General features: G+C 35.9%; 2 protein-coding genes across 4 annotated transcripts in view; both read left to right on the top strand.

The window, feature by feature from the left end:
• Positions 1–24,590, top strand: part of LOC118195268 (uncharacterized) — an 83,984-nt gene that overhangs the window by 16,654 nt on the left and 42,740 nt on the right. For 2 of the 3 annotated variants that reach the window (XM_035366544.2, XM_035366538.2), the window contains exons 3-4: positions 1,869–2,074; positions 19,903–20,037. In XM_035366544.2, coding sequence (XP_035222435.1) covers positions 1,869–2,074; positions 19,903–20,037 — 341 coding nt within the window. The remainder of the gene's footprint in view (positions 1–1,868; positions 2,075–19,902; positions 20,038–24,590) is intronic. The other variant, XM_035366554.2, reaches the window with a different exon arrangement.
• Positions 11,124–13,286, top strand: LOC118195251 (heat shock protein 70 B2-like). The gene has a single exon (XM_035366513.2). The coding sequence runs from the start codon at positions 11,126–11,128 to the stop codon at positions 12,971–12,973; it is 1,848 nt and encodes a 615-aa protein (XP_035222404.1). The 5' UTR covers positions 11,124–11,125; the 3' UTR covers positions 12,974–13,286.

The following is a 24,590-nucleotide window of genomic DNA, read 5'->3' as shown; positions in this document are numbered from 1 at the left end:
TTTAACCTTTTTTACAAACTCTATTGAATTTTTTATGGTGTAAATGTTATTGTCTAATAGAGTGGAAAATCTAGAAACTAAATATTTAGCTAATGGATACGAGGCAGTACCTAAATTTGATACAATAGGGCGGAAAGGAATACCAATTTTATGAATTTTGGGAAGAGCATATAATCTGGCACAATTCGCAACAGATGGGATAAGCGAATGTTTTAAGTTGCTTGAAATGATTTGCGAAGATTTGATCGCAGTTTTTATTTTGGATAAGTCGGAAGGTGAAGGATCTTTAGGGATCGGATTATATGGTCCTTCGTTTAAGAGTTTAGTGACACCATCGATGTAAGTGTTCTTATCCATGACGACTATCTGGCCACCTTTGTCGGCCTTTGAAATGACAATATCCGGGTTAGAATGAATCTCGCGCATTGTAGCTCTTTCTCTCGCAGTTAGATTTGGTTTCAAAGGTTTATTATTGAATTTCACATTATGAGCGATAAGATGCCTAATCATTTCTTTCTGTGAATCTGAAACTTTACTGAACTTGAAAGCTTTTTCGATAGGAGCCAAAATCTTTGGAATCGAGGGTTTACAGGTTTGTGAGAAGTTAAAATTATATTTTAGAATTCTCTCTTGTTCTTCTGAAAGACTAACATTAGAAATATTAACTACTGGCTTGATGTTTACAATGGGAAGATTTTTTGAACTACTTGAACTGGAAGACTGTAAAAGAAGTTTTTCGAATTTAACTGCAAGGGTGTTTTTATGACGGTTAACTTTAACTGTTAAACCATGAAGCCAATGATTTGTATCCTCTCATTTCCTCCTTGTAAAGGGACTCGTTTAAGGTGGTATCATCATCATGTACAATGGAGCAAGAGGTAATGGGACTTTATTCTGTTGACTGACGAGTCCCGAACTAGATGTATTTTGACCTAAAGGAACATGCATTTTGCTTTCTCTAGTTCATGACATATTACGTTTTTATGAAAGCATTTTATGGTGTAGGCGAAATCATTAAAAAAGGCGTCCTCGAGCTTCATATTTTTAATGTAGACCTGTAACTGGTCACAAATATATAGACGGGGACTTGGAACCTCAAATAAGGCTTACTACTGGCGTACAGTGTTTGCTGATTGACGACAATGCTCGACCGCATTGAACTTTTCTGACATCCGAATGCTTGGAAAGAGAAGGTAATATTTCAATGGATTGGCCACTTGTTCACTAGACTTGAATCTAACTGAGCATGTATGAGGTGCTTTTAATCTTCAAATTGCAGTGTGCTAATGCCTCTCCAGATCCTCCTGGATCTGAAAAATACAATTTCAGAAGAATAGAATGCCATTTCGCAAGATTTGACCAACAGTTTGGTAAATTCTACTAAATCAAAAGCTGAGGTTTTCATATATGTCAAATGTTACCATACTTCATAACAAAAAAGATTTGTTGTAAAACAACTAACATTATTTCCCCATCATTTTTAAATTTTCAAAAATCTGATTTTAAATTTTGTATTTTGAGATCAATCAACTGGCGACATGGTAATTTATGTTAAATAATGCTTTTTTACAAATTGCTTTTAGTCTTTTTATAATCAGTAAGAATAGTTAAGTTTTAATTCTGTTCAATGTCTTTTTTGAAGGACAGTGTATTCTTATTGTTATTATTATAACCATCCCTTATTTTCAGACAGTGATAGGATATTGAAGTTCTCCATTTTGTTTGCTAAAACCTCTTTTGTAACTAGAGTATATCACAGAAATCTGTCCCTTTCAAAATTTATTTTTGATATTTTTATGAATTAGAGAAAAAGAAGCTTCATTATTTAATTTTAATCTATAGTATTTCCATTTACTTTTTGCCTTCAGGCCGAAAATGTGAGATTGAAGCTATTCAAATCATGCACCGAAATTGTTTGTGTCGCAAACCAAGAAAACGGTGCGTCGAGATCAAACCCCCAAGGAATGACATTGTATCCAGCATGCCCGCTTGTGTCATAGTGGAGCGTTGCGAGGGTGTTTGTCCATCTTCAACCGAATGCCTTCCTTCTGCAGTGGAGAACATTTCTGTGCCAGTAAGTTTTATTTTGTATTTTTCGCGGGAACATGGAGTCTCTTCTTGCTGCTAACACTTTTCTGGAAGTGCAGTGAAAGTTTATATCTCTTCCAATCAGAATAGAAATGTCAATTAATTGATGCGAACCTAGAATTCTCATTAAAAAGGGTACACATTATAAGTTAGATCAACATAATTTTCTCACAATATCGAAGAATTCATCAACACATGAATTCGTCATCTTTTGCCAACTATGTCATAATTTGTAGTATTTCCCGTGCATATACAACTGTTAGTTTTATATGGCCATGCTATCCGAATTAACATGCCAAACTCTTGTCGCATTTTCAACCTCAAGTTTTTTAGGATTATATAAGTATATATGGAATCGTTCAGACAAAGGTATAACTACCACAGTTGTCCTAGTCACAAGGTGAAAAAAGAATCATAACCTCCGTTTACACCTGTGGAGCAGGGTTTAAATTGTAGTCAATCAGGGAAAGTAGAGTAAGAGTACATGTGCAGTTGACTCAGTAAAATTCGTTAACCGGATTTCTGTTCGAGTTTCTTTTGCTCTAATTTGTCAGTTCTTATACCAAGTGTCATAAAAATCGAACAAATTCTTAAAGCAGTTTTTGTTACTTATAGAGTATTTACACAAGGGTTTCACGCCCACAAGCGATATAAGCTGGACTTCGTTGTTAAGCAACCAGACCTTGCTACATCATAGAAACTGGTGCAAAAATTTTGTCTAAATCTTCTAACTGTTCAACTTTGTGCCATCGGATATAAGAACTGACTAATCACAGCGAAGCAAGCACAAGCTGACATTCACTCTTTCAGTTCGCTGAGTCCAGCTGTACTTTCATGCATGCGCAGCTTTACCTTCCCCGATAGGCTACGGCTTAAACCCTGTTCAATAAATATGGTAGCGTTATTAATGTCCTTTACACTTTAGGACTATGACAATGATTGCTACTAGATCCTCGTGTAAACGCTCCTCTATAGTCTACATATTTTTTATGAAAAATCTGCACGGGCATTGAGAAATTTTAAAGGCATATATTTTCGAGGTATTTATACCAAAATTGAAAATGGAAAAACCTTTTTGAGATATTTTCACGAGGAATTGTTTATTACAGTTATTGAATGGTTAATTCTGATTTCTCGATTTATGAATATATTTTACATAGGTGTAATAAATAAGCTGTAGCTGTAATAGACTCTTCCGTGGGTCCACCAACGGGCCCACCATCAAGCTGCGGGTGGCTTTTCCACTTTGGGGGCTGAGCAGATCTTGGTGGTACATTGCTGTTTTCTCTCACAATACAGTACCCGGTAGTGGATACTCTATCCTGGCTGGCGATGCTCGTAATAAGGTCGTCTTGTCGGGGCAGGTGTAGGTGAGTGTCACCACGGAGGTAGGAAGTAAGACCTCCATGAGTGTCACAATCCGGTGATAAGGTTGTTGTTCCTTTGGGACTGGTTAATTCCATACCTATGTAGCTGTATGCTTTTTAGATCGGAGTTAACTGTTGCTTAGACGGAAATACACTGGTGTGCAAAAATTAAGGACGAAGTCGAAAAATTAGCATATCAGCTGAACGAAGAGGCAGAGCGGACAGAAAGACCAATCAGGAGATTAAGTAAGGTGATGTGCGGTAGCACATGCGCAGATATGCAGGTAGATGTAATGGGGGAGTGTCTGAGTAGTATAAAGCATGTTGTCGGTGTAAGATCAGTATTTCTGGCAAAGAGATTGCATGCCGTATAGCAGTTAAAATCACACCGAGTTGCTGCCTCAGCGAGAAATGGCGAATAATCAATCTGTTAGACGACATCTGGATGCTTTTACCCGAGGTCGAATCATTGGGAAGTTGGAGGAAGGCCGCAGTGTGACAAGTGTGGCTGCAGAGTTCGGAATTGCTCACAGCATCGTTTCACGACTTTGGAGACAATTTCAAACTACAGGAACAGCTATCCGGGGGTTTAGTAGTGGTCGTCCACGAGGAACCAGACCCGCAGATGACCGGTATATTGCCTTACAGGCCAGAAGAAACAGGCGGCAGACAGCGGGAGAAATCGCTAGACACACGACACAGGCGACTGGACGACCGATATCGCGTTTTACCGTCGCCAGAAGACTGCACGGTGGTGGTCTGTTTGCACGACGCCCTGTACGGTGTGTACCTCTAACGCCTGCCCATCGGAGAAGGCGTTCTCTGTGGTGCCGGGAACACCGGAATTGGAGAGACAATGAATGGGGACGAGTACTCTTTACAGATGAGAGCAGATTCAGTCTGAGTAGCGATTCTCATCGCATATTCATCTGGAGAGAGCGGGGAAGCCGCAATCATCCCTCGAACGTCATTGAAAGGGACAGGTATGGAGGTGGTGTTCTCGTTTGGGGAGTTATCATGCTTGGTAGTCGTACAGACCTTCGCATCTTCGACGCAGGTCACGGGACTCGTTATTGTAACGAGTCAACGGGACCCGTTATTGTAACGAGATTCTTCTTCCATATGTGCGTCTTTTTAGAGGCGCTATGGGTCCGCAGTTCCTTTTCATGGACGACAATGCACCATGTCATCGCACAGTAGCTGCCGAACAGCTCTTAGAGAGTGAGTATATTGAACGTATGGATTGGCCGGCACGATCTCCGGATCTCAATCCCATCGAGCATGTATGGGATTTTCTAGGCAGACGCTTGGCAGCTCGTACCTTACCACCAGTAACGATTCCGGAGCTTCGATTGGCGCTGCAAGACGAATGGGCAGCAATGCCTCAACAATTCATTGAGACCCTCATTCTCAGCATGGGCAGACGCTGTGAAACCTGCCTAGCAGTCAGGGGAGATCATATCCCCTATTAAAGACCGGATGTTTCTTGCTGGACACCCATCACGGGGATGTTTCGGCCTTCAGTCGCATTGCGCTCCATGCTACTTTTTCAATAAAGCTTCTTTTTATCCCTCTGATTTCTCTTTTAGTAAGTGTTGCTTACATTACTCATGTCCTTACGTATTGGGGATCTTATGGTATTAAATGTGTTGATTTGGAAAGCTTTTGTACAAAGTTATATTGAAAATACCGTCTCGTCCTTAATTTTTGCACACCAGTGTAGGAAACTTGTAGATAAATGTAACCTAATGTCTAAGGGAATGAGTACCTTTCTAGAAGGCTGTTTAAGAGAAACTGGCTTGCATCCAAATAACACATGGGAAAAGCCACGAAAAAGCCTATGTAGCCAGCCCGTTCGCCTGCCATTGAGACCAGGTCAAACTCCCAGTGTTCAGGGACTTTACAGCTCAGCTGATGGTGGCCTTTACATTTGGAATGTTAATGGAGGATCGCACATTGAGTTAGAAAAGAGAATATCTTTATTGTGCAAGTTAAAAGAGGAACCAATACTCAATAGTTAAGATACTGGGAATTTAGAAATAGACAGAATATATATATATATATATATAATAATTTTATTCATTGTAGTAGGCTATGAATACCTGTGATCGGATTACGGTGGTATCATTTTGCTATTTTGTTATCCGATTGAAAGTGAAAGAGTTGCATTTTAAGAGATATAGGCATTTTATCATTGAAAAAATATTTGTATTATTACTTTCGGAAATGCTGTTATACGAGATACTGAAAGCGTTAATTTAAAGACTGCAGCAAAGGAAAAAAAAAAAAGGAGCTCTCTCCTTTTTTTTTTTTTTTTTTTTTTTTTTTTTTGACTTGGTGATATTTTAAAACGTTTTTACTTAGATATATCTTATTTACCTATTCGTTAGTCAACGTGTTTGAGTCAAATCTTGAAGAAATCAGTTTTTAATTCCATTCTACCAAGAAAATTTCTTTGAAATTTTACACGTAAATGTGTGTTCGATGATCTCTCTTTCTCTCTTTTGTATATTAAATTCGATTTAAGTTTTGTTTTTTACTACAGTTTAAATTTTGTTTTTTACATTTCAGTAAAATGGATTTTTACAGATTTTTCATGTGTTTTTACTTAACGAGGAATGTAATCATCTCAAAATTTCGATCTTTGGATCAACAGATAACTGAAAACATAATATTTCAATTGAAGTTTCTTTTCAATCTTCAATTCAATTTATCGAATTTTGGTTGTTTTTTTAAAAAATTATCATTTTTTTCTATTTTTAATGAAATAACTCTTTTTGAATCAAAGATTTAGTCTGTCACTGTTAGGTGTGCCACGATAACTGATAAAGATGAAACCATACTTCTACGTCAAACAATATTCGATTGAATTAAATATAATCTTACACAAACAGTATGATCGGGAAACTGTGATAGAAAAACAACTCCATGCTCTTCGTTGCTCTGCTGATTAGAAGGGATAATTTTCCCATGTTCAGAGACAAATATTTTTTGTCTTTATTATATTTCGTCACTTTTTTGAACAAAGAAGTATAAAATAAAACACACATAAAATTTTTTCTAAGTTACGCGGCTTCAGTTAAATGCACAAAAAGATTATAAAATACAAATAAATAAACTTTATCTCGATATACTTGGCTATCAGTACGGATTTAAATATAAAAGCCATAGAAGAATTATATTGGGTAGCGGCATATAAAGAGAATTTTAAGGCAAGAAATGATATGCAATAGAACATCGATCGGTTTTTCCCGCAGCTATCGTTTTATTCTATCATTTTTTTTTTTTTTTTTTTTGTCTCAAATGAAGTTCTATATAAATAGCATTCCCGTATCCATCATTCTCCAAATTATCTTTTTACCGTATTAATTACTTTATAAAGCACACTCTTGGTTAGTTTGTTTCCACATGGAATGTTCGGAAGGGAGAATTTATAGCAGAGTATATATATTATTTGCATTATCTTTCCTTTGGACTCTAAATTTGGCAACGCAGTAATGATTCGCATTTAACAGGGAGGTAAAAGGTGAAAATATTTGAAATTTTTAAAAAAAAAATTGAAAATTTGAAAAAGTCTCGAAAAGTTATATCTTCTATTAATATGAACTATTCATTCAAAAATATCCATACAACATTCTTGGTTATAAAGCATGTAATATAGACATATTGAAAATAATAAATATTATTTATTTACTGTAAAAGTTACTTATTTACAACAGTTTCTTAATCGCTTTCTCGCCATCGTTTTTACCTTTTCATCTTGCTAAGAAATAGTGGTTAAAGGTACCACTGTATATAAAATGATTTCATTCGATTAATTTAAATTTGTCTTTGACAATTTTATATATACTCATCACTTTGAGCTGTCATAAGGTTTTATTTTTTAATCCCATCTGACCAAGAATATTGCGATACTTAAAAAAAATTTATTTTATACTTTTTAGGGCGTCTAACTGAAACCATGTACCACAAGTGAAGTATTTATACGTATATTTCATGAACTATGATGATTGATTAGGAAGAGTCTTTTAAATCGCGTATTTTGTGTACAAGGTAATTTACATTGCTTTCTCATGCATCCTATTTCCATTTAACTGAAACTGCGCCATTCCTTGCGCAGTTGCGCAGCTGTGTCTGGTGGAGTTCTATTCCTTTCATGAGGCAGAAAACCGTTTTCCAATATTTTCCAATTTGCGATTGAGCTAACTTTCCTAGGAAAGCGATTGATTTAATATCTCACTTTGTTTGTGTTTTCGGTTTCATCCACAGAACGACAATAAAAATCTGCACTTGCGGCAGTGAAAGCAGTTTTCACTATGTAAGAGACAGTCTAATATTTGCTATTGTAACGGCTTCTAATCTTTTCAGAACTATATATCATTTTTCCGACTGCAAATATATTCTGGATTAGAATTCTATATGCCCATCAGCAACCGAGTGATAAAATCGTTGAATGTTGGTACTTTGATGTAGATTTAATTTCAGAGAAAAAAACTACTGGCAATATGGGCGTTTTTTATCTTCGCAATTTGTAAGGTAGATACGAGCTAGTTTCTCTTAGAAAGTCCTCTTATTTTAGGCAGATAGACGGCGCTGAATCACGATCTTGGGAAAGATATGACTTTCCAAGCTTATGCGGATGATTTTATAATAATTTATTAGGTGACAATACTACTGAGCAAAAATTTAAGCATGCATTACGTAAGCTGGAAGCATGGAGGAGAAAATACAAGCTAAATTTCAGCGGAGAGAATAATGCGACCCAGACGGTATACTCGAAAGAAAGACGGCAAACCGAAGGGCCTGGTTTCGAATCCCGGAGAAGGCATGGTTGCAACTGTCCGTCCCTTCATAGGAGGCGAAGGTGGCCCACCTATTAGGTGCTTCCATAATAAAGAGACCAACACATCTGGCCTTGTATAGATTAATGGACTGTGTTACACTGTAACTGTTCACAATCTGCCATTGGAAAAAAATAACATAATTGCGTTCCTAAAAGGATTAAAACTGGTTCACGACTCACCAAGACTCAAATGAATGGATAATCTGATTCGTAACAAGAACGCTATGAACAACTTAAGATTTTTGCTAGACAAGAAGCTGACAAAAGGGCAACATCTTAGCGAAATGTGAGATTAATTAATTAAATTTAAGCTTTGGTAAACAGCTTAAATGCTTTATATTCTATAAAGATTATGGGCCTAAAGATTATGAAAGAGCAATAGAAAGATTAATCCTCTATGGCTGCTCGATTTCCTGGCACTACAGTGGTACAGTAAGGGTAACGAATAAGCTGATGTAGATTCAAAGGGGATCGTACTTCCATGTAGTATTCCGTACTACATCCACTTCAGCACAACAAGTAGTGGTGGGTGCCTGCCATTTGATCTGAAGACAGATCAAGTGAATGAAGTCTACAGGCTCAGCCATAGCGGTGAAGATATCATTCGAGAGGATAAGTGAATTTCAAAAACAGAAATTGAGGAGGAGCTAGGCAGGATGAAGACACATCCTGCTTAAACTGCAGAATTGACACGACAGAAGAATCTCCCAAGAGAAAGTAATTTGAAAATCTTAACTGACGGTTTTAAAGCTGAATATCGGGTTAGAGAAGCATTGTCGTCTTCAGCAATGGGTAGGCCATACAGGTGCAAAAAGTACGATTAATATAAGTTCAGTCTTCTAAATGGAAGCAGTAGCATTACGGACTGTCTTCATGTGGGTAAACGATTCCCTAAAAGGAAAAAACAGAACAATCATATTAGCATAAGCATCCTACGAGCGCTAAATTGCAGAACGACGACGTTCCTATCATTGAGAGGAGGCTCTGACTATTCACACTGAACTCGATAAGAGAGCACACTGACATCGACAGAAACGATAGCGGATCAAGCAGCCAAGGAGACCCTTAAGAAAGAAGAAATTGACAATCAATTTTCGATATCGAAGTCGGTTGCGAAGAGAAAGATTATCGAACGTGTTCTTGAATCATGCCATATAAGATGGGAGGAAGCTGATTCTGGACTACGAGACTACGAGTCCTTTCCGAAGGAAACCTTTAAGAGATTGAAGATGGATTCTCTGCTATCCAACTCATCACAAATCACTGAAAATTTCCGTCGTACTTTAAGTATTTTCTCAAAAATAATGTGAAAAAGCGTTTTCTTAAAAGGAGAGGGGCTAACGCAGAAACTGCGGACGCAAGCAGCTTTTGTTCCACTGCCTACTAGTTTCAACCATTAGAAAGGAATATCTTCCAAGACTTGCATCAACCATTGCAAACACAGATTTGTTTTACAATCTAAGGTGTACAGCTGGTCTACAGGAGATCATTAAGTTCATTATAAAAAATGAGGAGCTAATCATAGTGGAGATATGAGTAGTCTATACTTCTGTATAACCAAATTGAAAATGTCTCTCTGGTTACACGAACAGATATTAATATAGTATTTTTTTATCATAAAAGATAATATTTATGTTTATAATTATAAAAGACAGTATATGTAGATATTGATAAAAAGGATGATTCAGATTACAAACATATGAAAACGAAAAAGGAGGACGTAAACTCTATAGCATCATTTAATACAGTGGAATACAACAAATACGCTTCTTAAATATTTATGATTTTCTGTTTTCAACCTTATTTTATTAAAAGAGAGCGTAGTATAGCATACAAAATCTGTGTTAATTGACTGTTTATATGTTGTACTAGAAGGATTTGTGGTCTACATTGGGTAATATTAATAGGTAACTTTCTTCAGTAGTAGCTATAGTAAGTATCCTTGCTCATTAATGTTTTGTTAATGGGGTGATTTGTTTTTTTTTTTTCATATGTAAATGCTATTTCTCGCATTATTTTCTCTTTCTTATTAATATATTCAAAGAAAATGAATCATAAGTTTAAGTAATAATTGATTCAAATTAATAAGTTCAGGATTTTCCCTGTTAAAGCAGCCACCGCGTTTAAACGCCAAAACCGACCAACTTCATTGCAAAAGTTATAAGGCGTATATTTCAGAGCTTGCCGAAGGCTTAAACAATAGCTGTTTTAGCAAGCAAGTATCATAATTTTATATATTCCTAAATATTTCATAGACACACGAGCTTGAAAGAGAAACAGGAATCCGAGCGGAATTCTTGTTTCTGTCAATGATCATCAAATTGACAATTTTGACAACATTTGCGAAGAATTGATGTAAACTGGTTGTTTACTCAAAACATTTTAGTTTTTTCAAGTAAACAAAAACTTCTATTCTCATAATATCCAAAGTGAAATTGCAGTAAAATAATAAGTAACAAATTATTTTAAAAGAGTCTTGAGTTCAAAAGCTCGGAATACTTCACGAAAACGTATGCCAACCAAAATACTGTTAGACTTCCTTTTTTTATAATGCCTATGAGAAATTTCACGACTAAAGTCCGTGAAGTGGAAAGCTAAGATGGTAAAAAAATACAAATATAATCATAAACATTAAATCTTAGAATATAAGTCATTATTTTTATAACGATGCCTTTTCCCAAGAAAAATTGTAAGAAGACAGAAATATTTTGCTTTTATCACGTGAGCAAAGCATGTTTAATTTCTCGTGATATTCAGTTGAAAAAAAAAATAGAATTCAATATTTAGAAATTATTTTAGCTGATATTTATCCTGCTATAGATATTTTATGATGCCATCTGCTATAGGTATAGACTTAGGAACTGGAAATACTTGTGTTGGCGTATACTTAAATGGAAGCGTTCATATTCTCGAAAATGAACAATGCTTCAGGATTACGCCAAGTTTCGTGGCATTTACAAATAGAGGACGACTAATTGGGCAATCTGCTAGAGCTCAGTCACCAATGAACCCGGAAAATACCATTTCCAGTATCAAGAGATTAATGGGTAGGAGATATGACTGTCAACATGTACAACAGGACATCAAAATGTGGCCGTTCAAAGTGTTGAATGACAATGAGAAACCAAGAATTGAGGTTACTTATAAAAATGAGAAGAAAATATTTGATCCGGAAGAAATAAGTGCTATGATTCTAAGCAAAATGAAGGAAATTGCCCAGATTTACCTTGGAACTCAAATTACAAGTGCTGTTATTACAGTTCCTGCTTATTTTAATGATGCCCAAAGACAAGCAACAAAAGATGCGGGTATCATAGCTGGATTTGAAGTTCTCCGGATTTTAAATGAGCCAATCGCGGCTGCTATTGCATATGGTTTGCATAAAGATATCGAAGAAGAAAAGACAGTATTTTTGTTAGATATGGGGAGTGGCACTTTAGATGTATCTGTTTTAAATATAAAACAAGGTCCTGAATTTGAAGTCAAGGCTACAGTAGGAGACACTCATTTCGGTGGAGTAGATATAGACAATAGACTTGTAACACATTTTGTTGAAATTTTCAAACGAGAGCATAACAGAGATTTGAGAGATTGTTTGCGTGCAATCATGCGACTCAATTTAGCATGTAGCGAAGCTAAGATCACCTTAAGTACAGCGAAAGAGACCAGTATAGAAATTGATTCTCTTTTCGATAACATTGATTTTAAGTCGAAACTTACAAGATCAGAATTCGAGGAGATATGTCAGCCACTCTTTTGTCAAATTAAGAAACATCTTGAACATGCACTGCTAGAAGCAAAAAAAGAAAAGGCTGACATCCAGGACATTGTTTTGGTAGGTGGCTGCACCAGAATTCCAAAAGTTCGCAGCATAATTCAGGATTTTTTTGAGAGAGATGATTTTTGCTCTTTTATCAATCCCGACGAAGCGGTTGCAGTAGGAGCAGCAGTAGAAGCTGCTATACTTTCTGGCGAAACTGATGAAAGAATTGCAGGTGTCCTGCTCAGGAATGTGACACCTTTGTCTATTGGTATAGAAACTTCAGGAGGTGTAATGTACAAAGTAATAGAAAAAAATACTTCTATTCCATGTAGTATAACACATACATTTACCACTTACACGGATAATCAACCAGGTGTTACCATTCAAGTCTTCGAAGGCGAGAGTTCTATGACAAAAGACAATAACCTTTTAGGACAGTTTGATTTGTTCGGCATTCCCCCTCTTCCCAAAGGTGTACCGCAAATTGAGGTGACATTCGAAATTGATTTCGACGGTCTTCTAACAATCTCTGCTGTTGAAAAGGATACCATGAAAGGGAAAAGTGTGAAAATTAGAACCCAGAAAGGAGGGTTACTGCCTCAAGAAATTGAACAGAAAGTTAAAGAAGCTAAAAAGTTTGAAAAAGAAGACAATGTTAGAAAAGAAAGCATTTTAGAACTCAATGCACTGCAAGCTTATCTGTATTCCATTCGAGAAACCTGTGCAAATACATCATCTGAGGATTTGTCAGAGGAGGAGAAAGAATCTGTTCAAAGCATCTGTAATGATATCCTTCAATGGCTAGATGAAAATCCTTTCGCGTTGACAGAGGAAGTAACAGAAAAGAAGATGAATGCAATCCGACTTCTTGAACCGTTTCTAGATACATTATCCAAAAGCAAAGGCAGCTAACTCTGATGTTCCAATAAAAAATGAATCGAATGATTTTAACTGCGAACTTGAATAGTTACTTTGGTTGGTCAGTTGGGAGCTATGAGGCTGACTTTAATAATTATTGTTGACATCTAGACATTATTGGCGACAGGTTTTTCTCTTTAAATTTTCAAGCTATCTATCTTATTTTATTGATCATCAGCTTTATAATTATCACCAAATATATATTTCGCCAAAAAAATTGCCAAACTTTCCAGAGATCAAATTTAATGAATATATTAACTTATTAGACTTTTGTGTTTATAAATATTTCAACAGAAGTTAAGTTTTTATTTTCAGCAAACCGACTTCTGGAATTCTTAAATAGAAGTTTTCTAAACAATGAGTCGTGCCAGTATTTATCATTAAATGCATGTGTTATTAAATATTAAAATATGAAATGAGTTTTGAATGCTGACTTCCTTATGCTGAATGAGATTTCGTGAGGTATGGCAGGAAACTTGCACGCTTGGAGATCTGATTGGTCGTCAATATGCTCCTGCGAGTACTACGCGGGCTGCCTTGTTCTACGTAACATGACTTAAGTCAACCGCCTTCCCAGATTAGGGCCAATGAAGTTTCGTCCCAAGGTATCTCCCATCTGGGCAAGCGAAACCGCCAGGCTCGTGTTTCTATCTCCCGATGCCGAGACTGCCAAAATACCGATCCGAGTCAGTACAATAAACGACTGTCAGGGGGTTTCAATATAATAAGAAAAATAGCATAACATATCTAAACTTCAAAGTAAGTTATATCATTCGCATTTCTATTTGATGATTATCAAAATATTTTAATTGATTAATGAATTAATTAATTAATTTATAAATTAAATGGTAAGATCAGAATTGTAGAGTTTGAAAACAGAAGCACGGCATGTAAAAATTTTAAAAAACAATTTCACTTATTTACTTCACTGTCATTCAATTTGTTTTTTTCCTCCAGCACATACAGTGGGTACAAAAAGTATTTGCACACATACATTTTTGCTCACAATTTATAAGAAAATGCATTAAGAAATACAAAAATTGGCATTTTAAAAAATAGAATAAGCTTATTCATTTAAATTAATTACAAAAAATACAATAATATTAATAAAAACATTTTTTGCAACAATATTAAAATAGCTTATGTCAAAAAAGTGTTTGCACACTCAACTCTAGCAAATTTGCATTTTTATGCTATTATTTGACAGTCATCCCGCAGTAAATAACATACATAAGACGACTATAAAAGGAGGTGTTGTCGAAACGTTATCAGTTGATTGTCGATTTCAAATTGTAATGGCACCTAAGAAATCTGAACTGCCGATTTCGTTGCGAGAAAAAATTGTTTCTCTACGTGAAAAGGGCATAAATTATCGAGAAATAGGTAAAGATGTAAATGTTTGCTTCTCTACTGTTCGGTATATTATAAAATGTCATAAAGAAAGAGGATCTACATCAAATAACTTGCGCTCTGGACGCCCAAAGAAACTTTCACTGCGAATAAAGCGAAAAATCATAAGAGAAGCATCGAAAAATCCGTTTGTTAGTGCAATTACTTTAGCCAATGATGTCGCTTCAACATCTGGAGTTCAAATCTGTGCCCAAAATGTTCGAAATGTCCTGCACGATGCACACATTTATGAGAGATCTCCAAGGAAAAAAAAACCTCTCATAACTGAACGAAATAGACTGAAGAGACTTGAATTCGCTAAGGAATATATCAATATGCCAATTGATTTTTGGAAAAATGTCATATTCTCCGACGAGAGTAAGTTCAATATCTTTAAATCAGATGACAGGAAATTAGTTTGGAGAAAACCTTGTACTGCTTTTCATACCAAAAATGTGTTACCTACAGTTAAATATGGAGGAGGTTCTGTTATGATTTGGGGGTGCATGGCTAGCAAAGGAGTTGGTAATTTGTGTTTCATTGATGGGAATATGACAGCTCGAACCTATATTGATGTGTTGCGAGATAACTCGCCACAAAGTGCAATAAAATTGGGTATCAGTAATTCGTACTATTTTCAGCAAGACAACGATCTCAAGCACACTGCCGGTATAACACGAATGTGGTTGCTTTATAATGTACCCAGAAAACTTGCCACTCCACCACAATCACCAGACTTAAATCCTTTGGAAAATTTGTGGAATTCTTTGGATTTAAAAATAAGAAAAAGGAAGATTTCAAGCAAATCTGCCCTTAAACAAGCCCTTATTGAAGAATGGTCGAATACTGACCCTACTGTTACAGTAAATTTAATTAAATTAATGCCAGCAAGATTACAAGCAGTAATAGATGCTAAAGGAATGCATACTAAATATTAGTTATTTGAAATTTGCTTATATATTTTATTTCTTTTGTATTCATACAGGTGTGCAAATACTTTTTTGATATGAGATATTTTAATTTTGTTACAAAAAAGCATTGTTATTTATATTATTGTAATTTTTCTGTTTGTTTTGGATGATTAAACGTATTCTGATTTGGCAATATAATGTTTTTATTTCTCAATGTTTCTTTTTATGAATTGCAAACAAAAATGTAGGTGTGCAAATACTTTTTTACCCAAAGTATATGAATTTTTTTTCACGTTCTGCAGGCAATAAAGGAGGTATCACATCTAGCGACGGTCCCGGCTAGACGGGACTTTTCTAAAAAACGAGATTCTGGTAGCACTGGTTTAAACGGGAGGATTTCTAGAAAAAACAGCTCCGCTAGGAGCGAAGTCCGTCTAGCTATAGAAACGATGTCCCTGCTACGCGAGATATTTTGAAACTTCGTCGAAACTGTTTCGTCCGCAGCTCTGTCCCGGGTAGAGATCAACCAATCATACGAAAGTTTTGTTTCTTAAGGATCACGCGATCCCAGTCTGAGCGATAATCGATTACTGTTTGGGTTTCAAGTCTGTTTAGTAAGTAAAAATGGAAACCTTGTTACGTAGGTTTCGTGGAAATATGCGCGTTCTGAGAAAAATCCCTTTCGACGTCTAGTCTCGTATAGCGGAAACATAGTATGTGATAGCGACTTTGCACGTACCTAATAAATGGCACTCATGATTTATGATCTGAGCTTATTTTCGTTGTTAAAATGAAGCGTACAAAAATGGCTCCCATACCGCTGTTAAAAATACTTCTTGTACACATAAATTAATCAGTGTAATGCTGTAGCCTTTAAAACACTTTGAAGATAGTTCGATTGCTTTATTTAGTTATGGTAAAGCACGCGAGGGCTATCTTTCTAAGGGAAAGGATGCCTTCGTGGAAGACTTACCAAGGGAAACTCACTCGTATACATGTTACACAAAGGGAAAACGCCCATGCAGTCAGTCCGTCTGCTTGGAAACGAACTCAGGTCGAAACTACCAATGTTTGCCGCTCGGTTGCTGGTGGGCCGAAGATAATTCGATTCCTTTGTTTAAGACGTTTCCTCGGGACAGAAGGGAGTCGAAAGGAATGCTCCCACAGGACAGAGTGGTTTTGCGTCGCTAAGCATAACTTTAGAAAGAAAATCATTCAAAAAAGGGCATAAGGTCGTAATTTTTGGTACCGTTTCAGATTATTACTTATACGTTAAAATTAGCATTTAATAGCCTTTTACATGAAAAAATATTACAATATCTCCTTAGTTTAAAAATAGTTCTCGGATAAGCTATTCAAATTATTTCGAAGTTTTAATTGATTAAACGCATTAATAAACTTCATAATTAATTAAAAAGTACAAGAAAGCCTATTTACAAGAAGAAGTAACAAAATCTTCCACGGGAAGTGGAAGATAGGCACTCAGCTCAATCTCTGAAAATGCCTGTTTCAAAATCATTAGAAATATCACTTTAGAAAATAAATCATCACTCTAATCCATGTTATTAATTGCCTCATTTACTATGCGAGTATATCTTTCCTCTGATAAATATTGCATTTTCGCTATAATAAACTGGAGTCGGGACTTTCAAAATAAAAAGGGAAGAATGCGAAATATATATGCGAAAGCAACGCAAAACGTAACAAAACTTCACACAGTAACCCTAAAAGACGCTACAAAGTAGAGAGAAAAAAGACAAAATAAGGATTCGGAGGAATATCAGAAACGTGAATGTTTATATCACATGGCGAGCTAAAGAGATGACCCCTCCCATTTGTTAACATTATGCTTTTCTTTCTCCCGTGAGTGAGTCATGTTTCTCTCATTTCGAGTAGAAAGTCAAATCTACATGTATCTTATGGTCATTCAATGCCATCTTGTGGCAAAAATTAGTTTTTTAAAACGTTCTAAGACACTGGAACAAATATATGACGGCCGGGGGGTGAACGAGAAAACGCTCTTGCACGCCAGCGTGCCGCCCGGGAAATTAATGCGTTTCTTGCTGGTACGTATGCATGACAATCGGCGCGAAATGGCTAAAGCAATTTTTCTAGATTTGCGCAAAACACGAACGAGGATTTGATTACGAACGCCGAAAATAAAATTAATAGGCAGGGCACACAGACTTGAATTAAAATTTTCGGTGAAACGAAACTTTTCCCTAAGGTGATTCACTGTCGACTGTTTGTAATAACTTGGAAGAAGCTCGTTATAATAACAGGGCGTACTAGATGAAAAGGTGAAGAAGGAAAGAAGAAAGGTGAAGATGTGGCTGAATTCAATTATTTCCTTTTTATTGATAGTTGGCGCACATTTTTATTTAACCTAACACAAATCAAATCGGCGCTATAGCGCCTTGTTCTTAAAGAACATTTAACATAGGATAACCATGAAAAATATATTTTTTGAAGGCAGTAGCATGTTGCTACAGCAAAGCGGAAGAGAGAAAAGTGACGGTTATCCAATATGGAGGCTTAGTTAATGAGAAAGGTTTCAGTTTGTCATTGAAAACCTATTCAGGAATTGGATAAAGGTCATCTGCAGTGTTATGTTACGTAAGAACTTATGGTGAAGATTAATTTTGAAATGACGCGTTTTAGAATGGTACATTGTAAGCAACTATTATTTTTAATACAAAAAAGGGAAATACCTAAATTAGAAGGGACTGCGCTGCCGATTATCAGGGCTAATACCAGGGAAGCAAGTGTACAGAAATACACGGATAATTCAAACTCCCAAAATATGCACGCAATTACGTACGAAACACAACACAACAAAAAAATGCCCAGTGATAACCAAAATGATGCCTTCGACTAAGGGCATGCAGTACGAGGTAATCGTTGAAACTTAAAGATGCAGCTCAGCCGTTTTGAGACCATGCTTGGATTTGTTGAGTGTTAGTTTTGCATAGCGTTGGTTATGCGAGCGTGGACACCACCAAAAATGCATAATCCGCAAAGTAGATAATTCGCACTCGGATAATCGAGAGTACTTAATAATAATAATTTTACTTATACGAGTGTGAAGTATTTTTTGATGGGTGTAGTTTCCTTCCTTATAGAAATTACTATGTTTAGTTATGATTACTTTTTTATTCATTTACTTATTATTTCATTGTCAGTTTTTTTACACATCTCGATAAAACCTCTTCTAAGTGTTTATTATTTTCAGTTCACGAATTTGGTACCTTGGCAAAGTAGAAAATGTTGTTATTTGAAGGAAGCTTTTACTGTAATAATAAGTTTCGTGAAGCATTATGATCCAGTGAAATAAGTGGACAGCTGCATCTTGCATGATTAAATCTTTATTACAGAAATTCACAAGTCTTAATGTAACATTAATTTACAATGAAAAATTATCAAACCAAATTTTTTATTTAACATTTGGCTTTGCCACTTTGAAAAGCTCATTTTTAAATATAAGATATTTCATGTTTTATATCAGGGTTTCTTAAACTGTGGGTCGCGACCCCCTTGGAGGTCGCGGGACCTGCAGCAGGGGGTCGCCAAAAATTGTAGCAGTTTTGATATTTCTTTAACCTATTATAATAATTTTACAATTACCAAATATTTGTACACAGTGTATCTGAAAATAAATAAAGAAAGGACAATACAGACAAAGATACAAACGAAAAGGTTTCGACGCATTCTTTTTATAATATAAACGTTCATTTTCCTTGCTTTGCACGTGACGCTTTCATTTCGTCTGTTACTTATTTAAAATTTTCACATTGTTCTATGCCTTAAAATTAGAAATTAAAGTTAATGACCTAAAACTGCAGTAGTATATTACAGTACAAGTGAAAAATTGACAGTTTCACACACGCGTATGTCGGATTTGTGCAATCCTTATGGGGTACCCCAAAAGTTTTGTAAATATTATGAGGTCCTGGAGGTTGCGAAAAAATCTCAGTGATAATAAGGAGTTGCGATTGAAAACAGTTTAAGAAACCCTGTTTTATATCATTAATATCTGTGAGACTAATATTTAAACTTATAAGCCTACTACAACTATATTTTGCTTAAATCTGTTTTAGGTGTTAAATTGAAATCTGCATAGACTTTTTATAATGTTATGATTTTTGCATTTTAAAATCATTTTTAATTTTTGAAACTCTAATGGTAAATTAGTTCAGATTAGGTATCTAATCCGAAGTTCCAAAATTCCAGTTTTTATTCTATTTTTTCAATTTACTGATCGTTTTATTTGAAAGGTTATATGAGCAGATATACTATATAAAGAAATATTAATAATATTTGCAATAAGAAATGTGTATGAAGAGGAAAAACTTAAAGTCATTTTAAGATTCAGCGCTCTAATAAATTATAAATACTGTATAAATTTAAAAAAGAATTCATAAACTTACAATTTTCAGCCCTGTTTTCAGTTATTGGCATTTATGTAAGAATGGCAATAGTTAAAAAAAGGGTCTCAAATTTCTGTTCCAAACTATACTGTATATTAGACGACTAAAAATAAGTGTTTTTAACTATACAGTAGGTTATAAATATTTGAAAATGCATTTATTCCTGAATTTTCGATTAAGATTGGTTTTGAAATAGGTAATACATCTGAACCTTGTTGTTACTTCGGCGGGATCACATGTGACTCCGGAATGCTCCAATATCGAGGTTGAGAGGCATTTAAAATGTGGCTGCTCGTGTGCATACGAGGAGAAAGACTGTAATCAAAATCAGGTAAGTTAACATGATATTATTTTATTTCCTTTCTTTAGCTAAAAATTACCAAAACACATTATTGTTTTCATTTACAGAAGAAAATTCGAGTAAAATATAAATGAATGTTAAGTATGAGTAGTTGCCAAATATATGCAATACAATATTTTTTCAATTATCTTCCAAATCATACCAATACGTTGCTTATTAGGGTAAAATATCTCAGGCATTTAAAAGAGTTATTTCATAGTAATATTTTGATAGTTTCAAAGAATCGAGACTGCATACAGTGATTCCATCTTTAATTCATTGTTCTGTTTGGTATTTTATGATGAATAGCCAGCTCTTCAACCCTCTAAAAGCGCCAAGCGTTTGGCCTTTAACACAAGTATTTTGTGAGGAGTAATAAGTTCTTCAACCCTCCAAAAGTGTCAAACATTTGTCCCTAAAACTCTAAAGTTCCCCATAATGCCATGAATATGTAGTATCTTCTTGATTATAATTTCAAAATTACCTTCTTCTTATTTTGTACCTTGACTTTGTCTGCCAATGCACATTCAAATCAAAAACGGATCCGTCAGGGAGTTCGCAGAAATTTTTGTGTATAGCGAATTAGAAAGCCATCTTTCTGTGTGAAATTTCCTACCCATAACCATTGCAGGGTCAGTATTTGTTGCAGTAACTGCACACATTTTTAGAATGCTTTCAAGGCAATATAATAATAAAATTCTAAAGCACTGTATCATATCCTATATATATGTTTTTTTAATTAAATAGGAAGAGTCAATAACATTTTTTTCTCTTTTAAGAAGATGATGAAGGAAACTATTTGATTTCTAAAAGGCTCTTTAGCAAGTTTAATCTTTCAATGTCCAGAAAAGACGTGAGGAAAATGAACGACAATTATATTCCAAATTGAATGCGTTTATTTCATTGTATGTCATTTACACTGCTGGCCATTAAAATTGCAACACCATGAAGGAATTATCTGACTAGCGTCAAAATCGCATGAAAGGAAGAAGTTGGGATATGAAAATTTAGTATTTCAGCGCTCGAAGAGAGGGCCGTAACCTCAGAAAGAAATGAGAAATGTATACATGAGTTATGCGACTAATGGCTTTGTGGCGGAAATTGATGGTATAAGATTGATATAAAAATCAAATAATGAATATAATACGAGTATTTCAGCGCATTTAGACGACGCGGAGGGAGAAACGATATCTGAAGCAACACATACAAGAAAAGTTGTGTAATGGATTTCTCATTCGGAAAGTCCTTTGTAAGGTTGGCATTTGCTCAGAATATCGTGTTATGCCTCGAATAAGAAGAGGAAATGCTTACCAACAAGTTTCGAAATTCGAAAGAGACAGGATCGTTGCCTATGGAAAGAGTAGATTATCGTTCCATGATATTGCCGTCGCACTGGTCGACATCCAAACATTGTCATGCGAATACGGAATCAGTGAATTACTGAGGGTCATACTGAATGGCATGCAGGATTTCAACGCCTTCCATGACTAATGCCACAGAGTACAGACATATTGTGAAATCAGCCCTGCAAAACCGTGCGATCATATCGCGGACCATCAGTCAAGAAATGGGCATGTTTGCAGCACGCCCAGTATCAGCTCTTAAGGTGCGTCGACGTATGCAGCAGCGTGGACTATCAGTAGGGTGACGATTACTGCGGCTTCCCTTAACAATGAAGCATAGAGAGAGACGGTGACAAAGCTGGGTACGGGAGTGGCACAATGTTGCCTTTTCATACGAGTCCAGGTTCTACGTGCAGTATTCTGATGGCCGTGTACGTGTCTGGAGTGTCCGAGGAGACCGCACGTCGCCTGCTTGCATTCGATATCAGCATAGGGGCCCTGCACCTATTGTGAAGATTTGACAGCCACTGGGTAAACGACATGCACATCTCTAGTTCGGATCGACGGTAATTTGAACGCAGATGGGTACATTTCTGACATCGTGCATCCAGTGGTTGTGCCCTATCTTCGAGGCCCCCAAACGCCATGTTCCAACAAGATAATGCAAAACCACATGTTGCACGTCGTTTTTGACCTTCCTCGATACACAGGGTATTCGATTGCTGCCATTGCCTGCACGGTCTCCAGATCTGCCACCCAGTGAAAACATCTGGTCATGGGTTGCTGAGAGACTGGCCTGCCACCCCTCTCCAGCTAATACGGTTGATGAAGTGTGGCATAGACTTGAAGCAGCATGAAATGAGTTGTCCGTTTCTGTCATCCAAGCCCAGTTTGACTCCATGCCTAAGGGTAAGGGGTAAGGTCCAGCTGCCAGGGGTGGCAGCTGTTTCTACTAATTTCGCAACCCTCTAAACCTTCAAAATGCTTGCAAATTTATTCATTTGTCTTCATTTACCTGCAATAAATATCTTTTTTGTATTTGCTTTACTTCATGGTGTTGCAGTGCACATAGCTGAAAAGATGATTTCTGAAAAAAAAAAAAAAAAAAAAAAATACGTTTGTTCCAGGAAGATAGGCTGAAGCAACAAGATAAGATAGGCTGAAGCAGACTTAATAGCCCCTTTAGATTTCTCTTTATGAGACTTGTGAAGGAAAAAGTATATCAGACGCCAGTGGCCTATGTTGAATTCATTGCCACTGGAATTCATTGCATTCCCGAATTATAAAGGTGATGAACGATAGAACTCCTCATGCCAGTAGTGCTTTCGAACATATGTAATGAGATACAATATTACCAAGACCGTTCAGATAGAGGTGTAACATAATCTTTTCAGTAATTCTTTCCAGTTGCATAAACTACTGCGAAACAGTTACGTCCTTCTTTTTCATCACTTCTTTATAGGACATAGTTGCGTTGCATTTATTAATTTGAGAAATCTTACCTAGCTGTGATTCTTTTGTTATAGCAACAAGATGAGGAATGATATAGATTCCCATTGTCATTCGCGATTGAATTTGAGAGGCTGTATTAAATTTTTACTCCAAACTATCGATATTCTGTGGCCCCTGTACTTGATGATTTAGCAAGTTCCACACAACTGGCGAAAAATCTGGGGACATTGCTGGCCAAGTAAGAATGTAAACAGCGCGGATAAGCAGAAATATGCAAGCTTTATGATACCAAGCATGATCTTACTGTAAAATGGGCTCAGAAAGTTATCACAATATCCAATATGTTATCAACATACCGCTACGCTGCTAACGTTGTACTTATGACAACTAGGGACATATGCTGTTAGTGATATTTATTAGTGCAACCACCAGTCGCCAGATTTTCAGAATGCAGTTAACTCCGCAATCTTAGTTTTAGCAAGCAATGTCGTCATTTTTATAACCATTCTTTTTCTTAGGTTTTGAGTTCCAACTGGTTTTATAGACAGATCTTGACTTTTGTTTCTTAAATTCAATTTTAAAATATGCACTTACAAAATTTGCTTCAAAGGAAGAAATTGCAGTAAAATATCTGCATTAATACAATATTTCGCAACAAAATCGCTAAAGCAATTGCCATTATAAAAGGGGGGGGAAGAAAACCTGTTTGAATTTTTGGAATATATATTTAAAAGCGTAAGATAAGATATATCTGCAATAATATGTTTGCATATAATAAACAATTTTCTGCAATTATAAATCATCCTTCGTTTTTTTTACATAAAATATCGCCGAATTGTGCCAAACTAGTTGCGTTAATGCTGAGTACTGCAATAACGCTAACAATAACACTCTACACCATCACACCAGGAATGCTGGCCGTGTGCCCTTTGCGTAAGATCTGCTTGGGATCTGCCTGGTCGAATCTCTTCCAAACGCAGGTTCGATGACCATCAGCTTCAAGACTGTAGAAATATACATCACTGAAGACAATGAGGTGTCAGTTAACAGCCAGTTTTAAACGGCGTTATCGAAAGTGGTGGTGATGGTGAAAAATTTAAAAGAAGACTTGAGTATTGACTCAGACAACGTCGGGAAATGGTGGAATGTATTGCAGGTGGTATAGAAGAAACTACAACATTTTATATTTTGAAACAATAATGATGCTGGAGCAGTTTGAGCTTTTCGCTCAGTCAGCAAATATATCCATATACTGTATACTACTGCAACAATAAATGCGCTGCATTGTAATTTTGTTGTATATAAAGAAGGAATTATTAGGAAATCTAATATCTTTTTGGTAGAGTAAAATTCCACATCTCTTCATCGATTCAATAAAGTCATTCTTATTAAGCAATATATAGCATGAATAAGTGCAGTTTTAACACCTCCTGTCATCAGACGGAGAGCTTGGTTAAGAACAATTTCTAGTTTCCTAACTACTTTGACGAGCCAGATTGTCAGATGAAAGATTATCTCGAAGGCTTTTGAGATTTAAAGTAAAAATGTAGTTTTAGTCTTGTCTTAATATCATTGCATTCTCTGTGCGCCATACTTTTAACCCCTTAAGTACTCAGTTCAGTGATTCAGTCACATGACCGTGATTTTACTTTTTGTAAATTTTTTTTTTTTCATTTAACTTTGTTATAAAAATTCCCAATTTCTAATATCTGCAAACTAATTGTCAGTATAATTAGGCAACACATGGCT

The sequence above is a fragment of the Stegodyphus dumicola genome, chromosome 6 (genome assembly GCF_044657685.1).
Source record: "Stegodyphus dumicola isolate Sdum_Otavi_A_Nest chromosome 6, ASM4465768v1".
In the NCBI taxonomy this organism is placed as follows: domain Eukaryota; kingdom Metazoa; phylum Arthropoda; class Arachnida; order Araneae; family Eresidae; genus Stegodyphus; species Stegodyphus dumicola.
The sequence above is the reverse complement of the archived record's forward strand: the minus strand, read 5'-3'. Positions and strand labels throughout refer to the sequence as shown.

Excerpts from the sequence above, each read along its gene's own strand:
- LOC118195251 (XM_035366513.2), top strand. The coding sequence starts at position 11,126 with ATGATGCCATCTGCTATAGGTATAGACTTAGGAACTGGAAATACTTGT.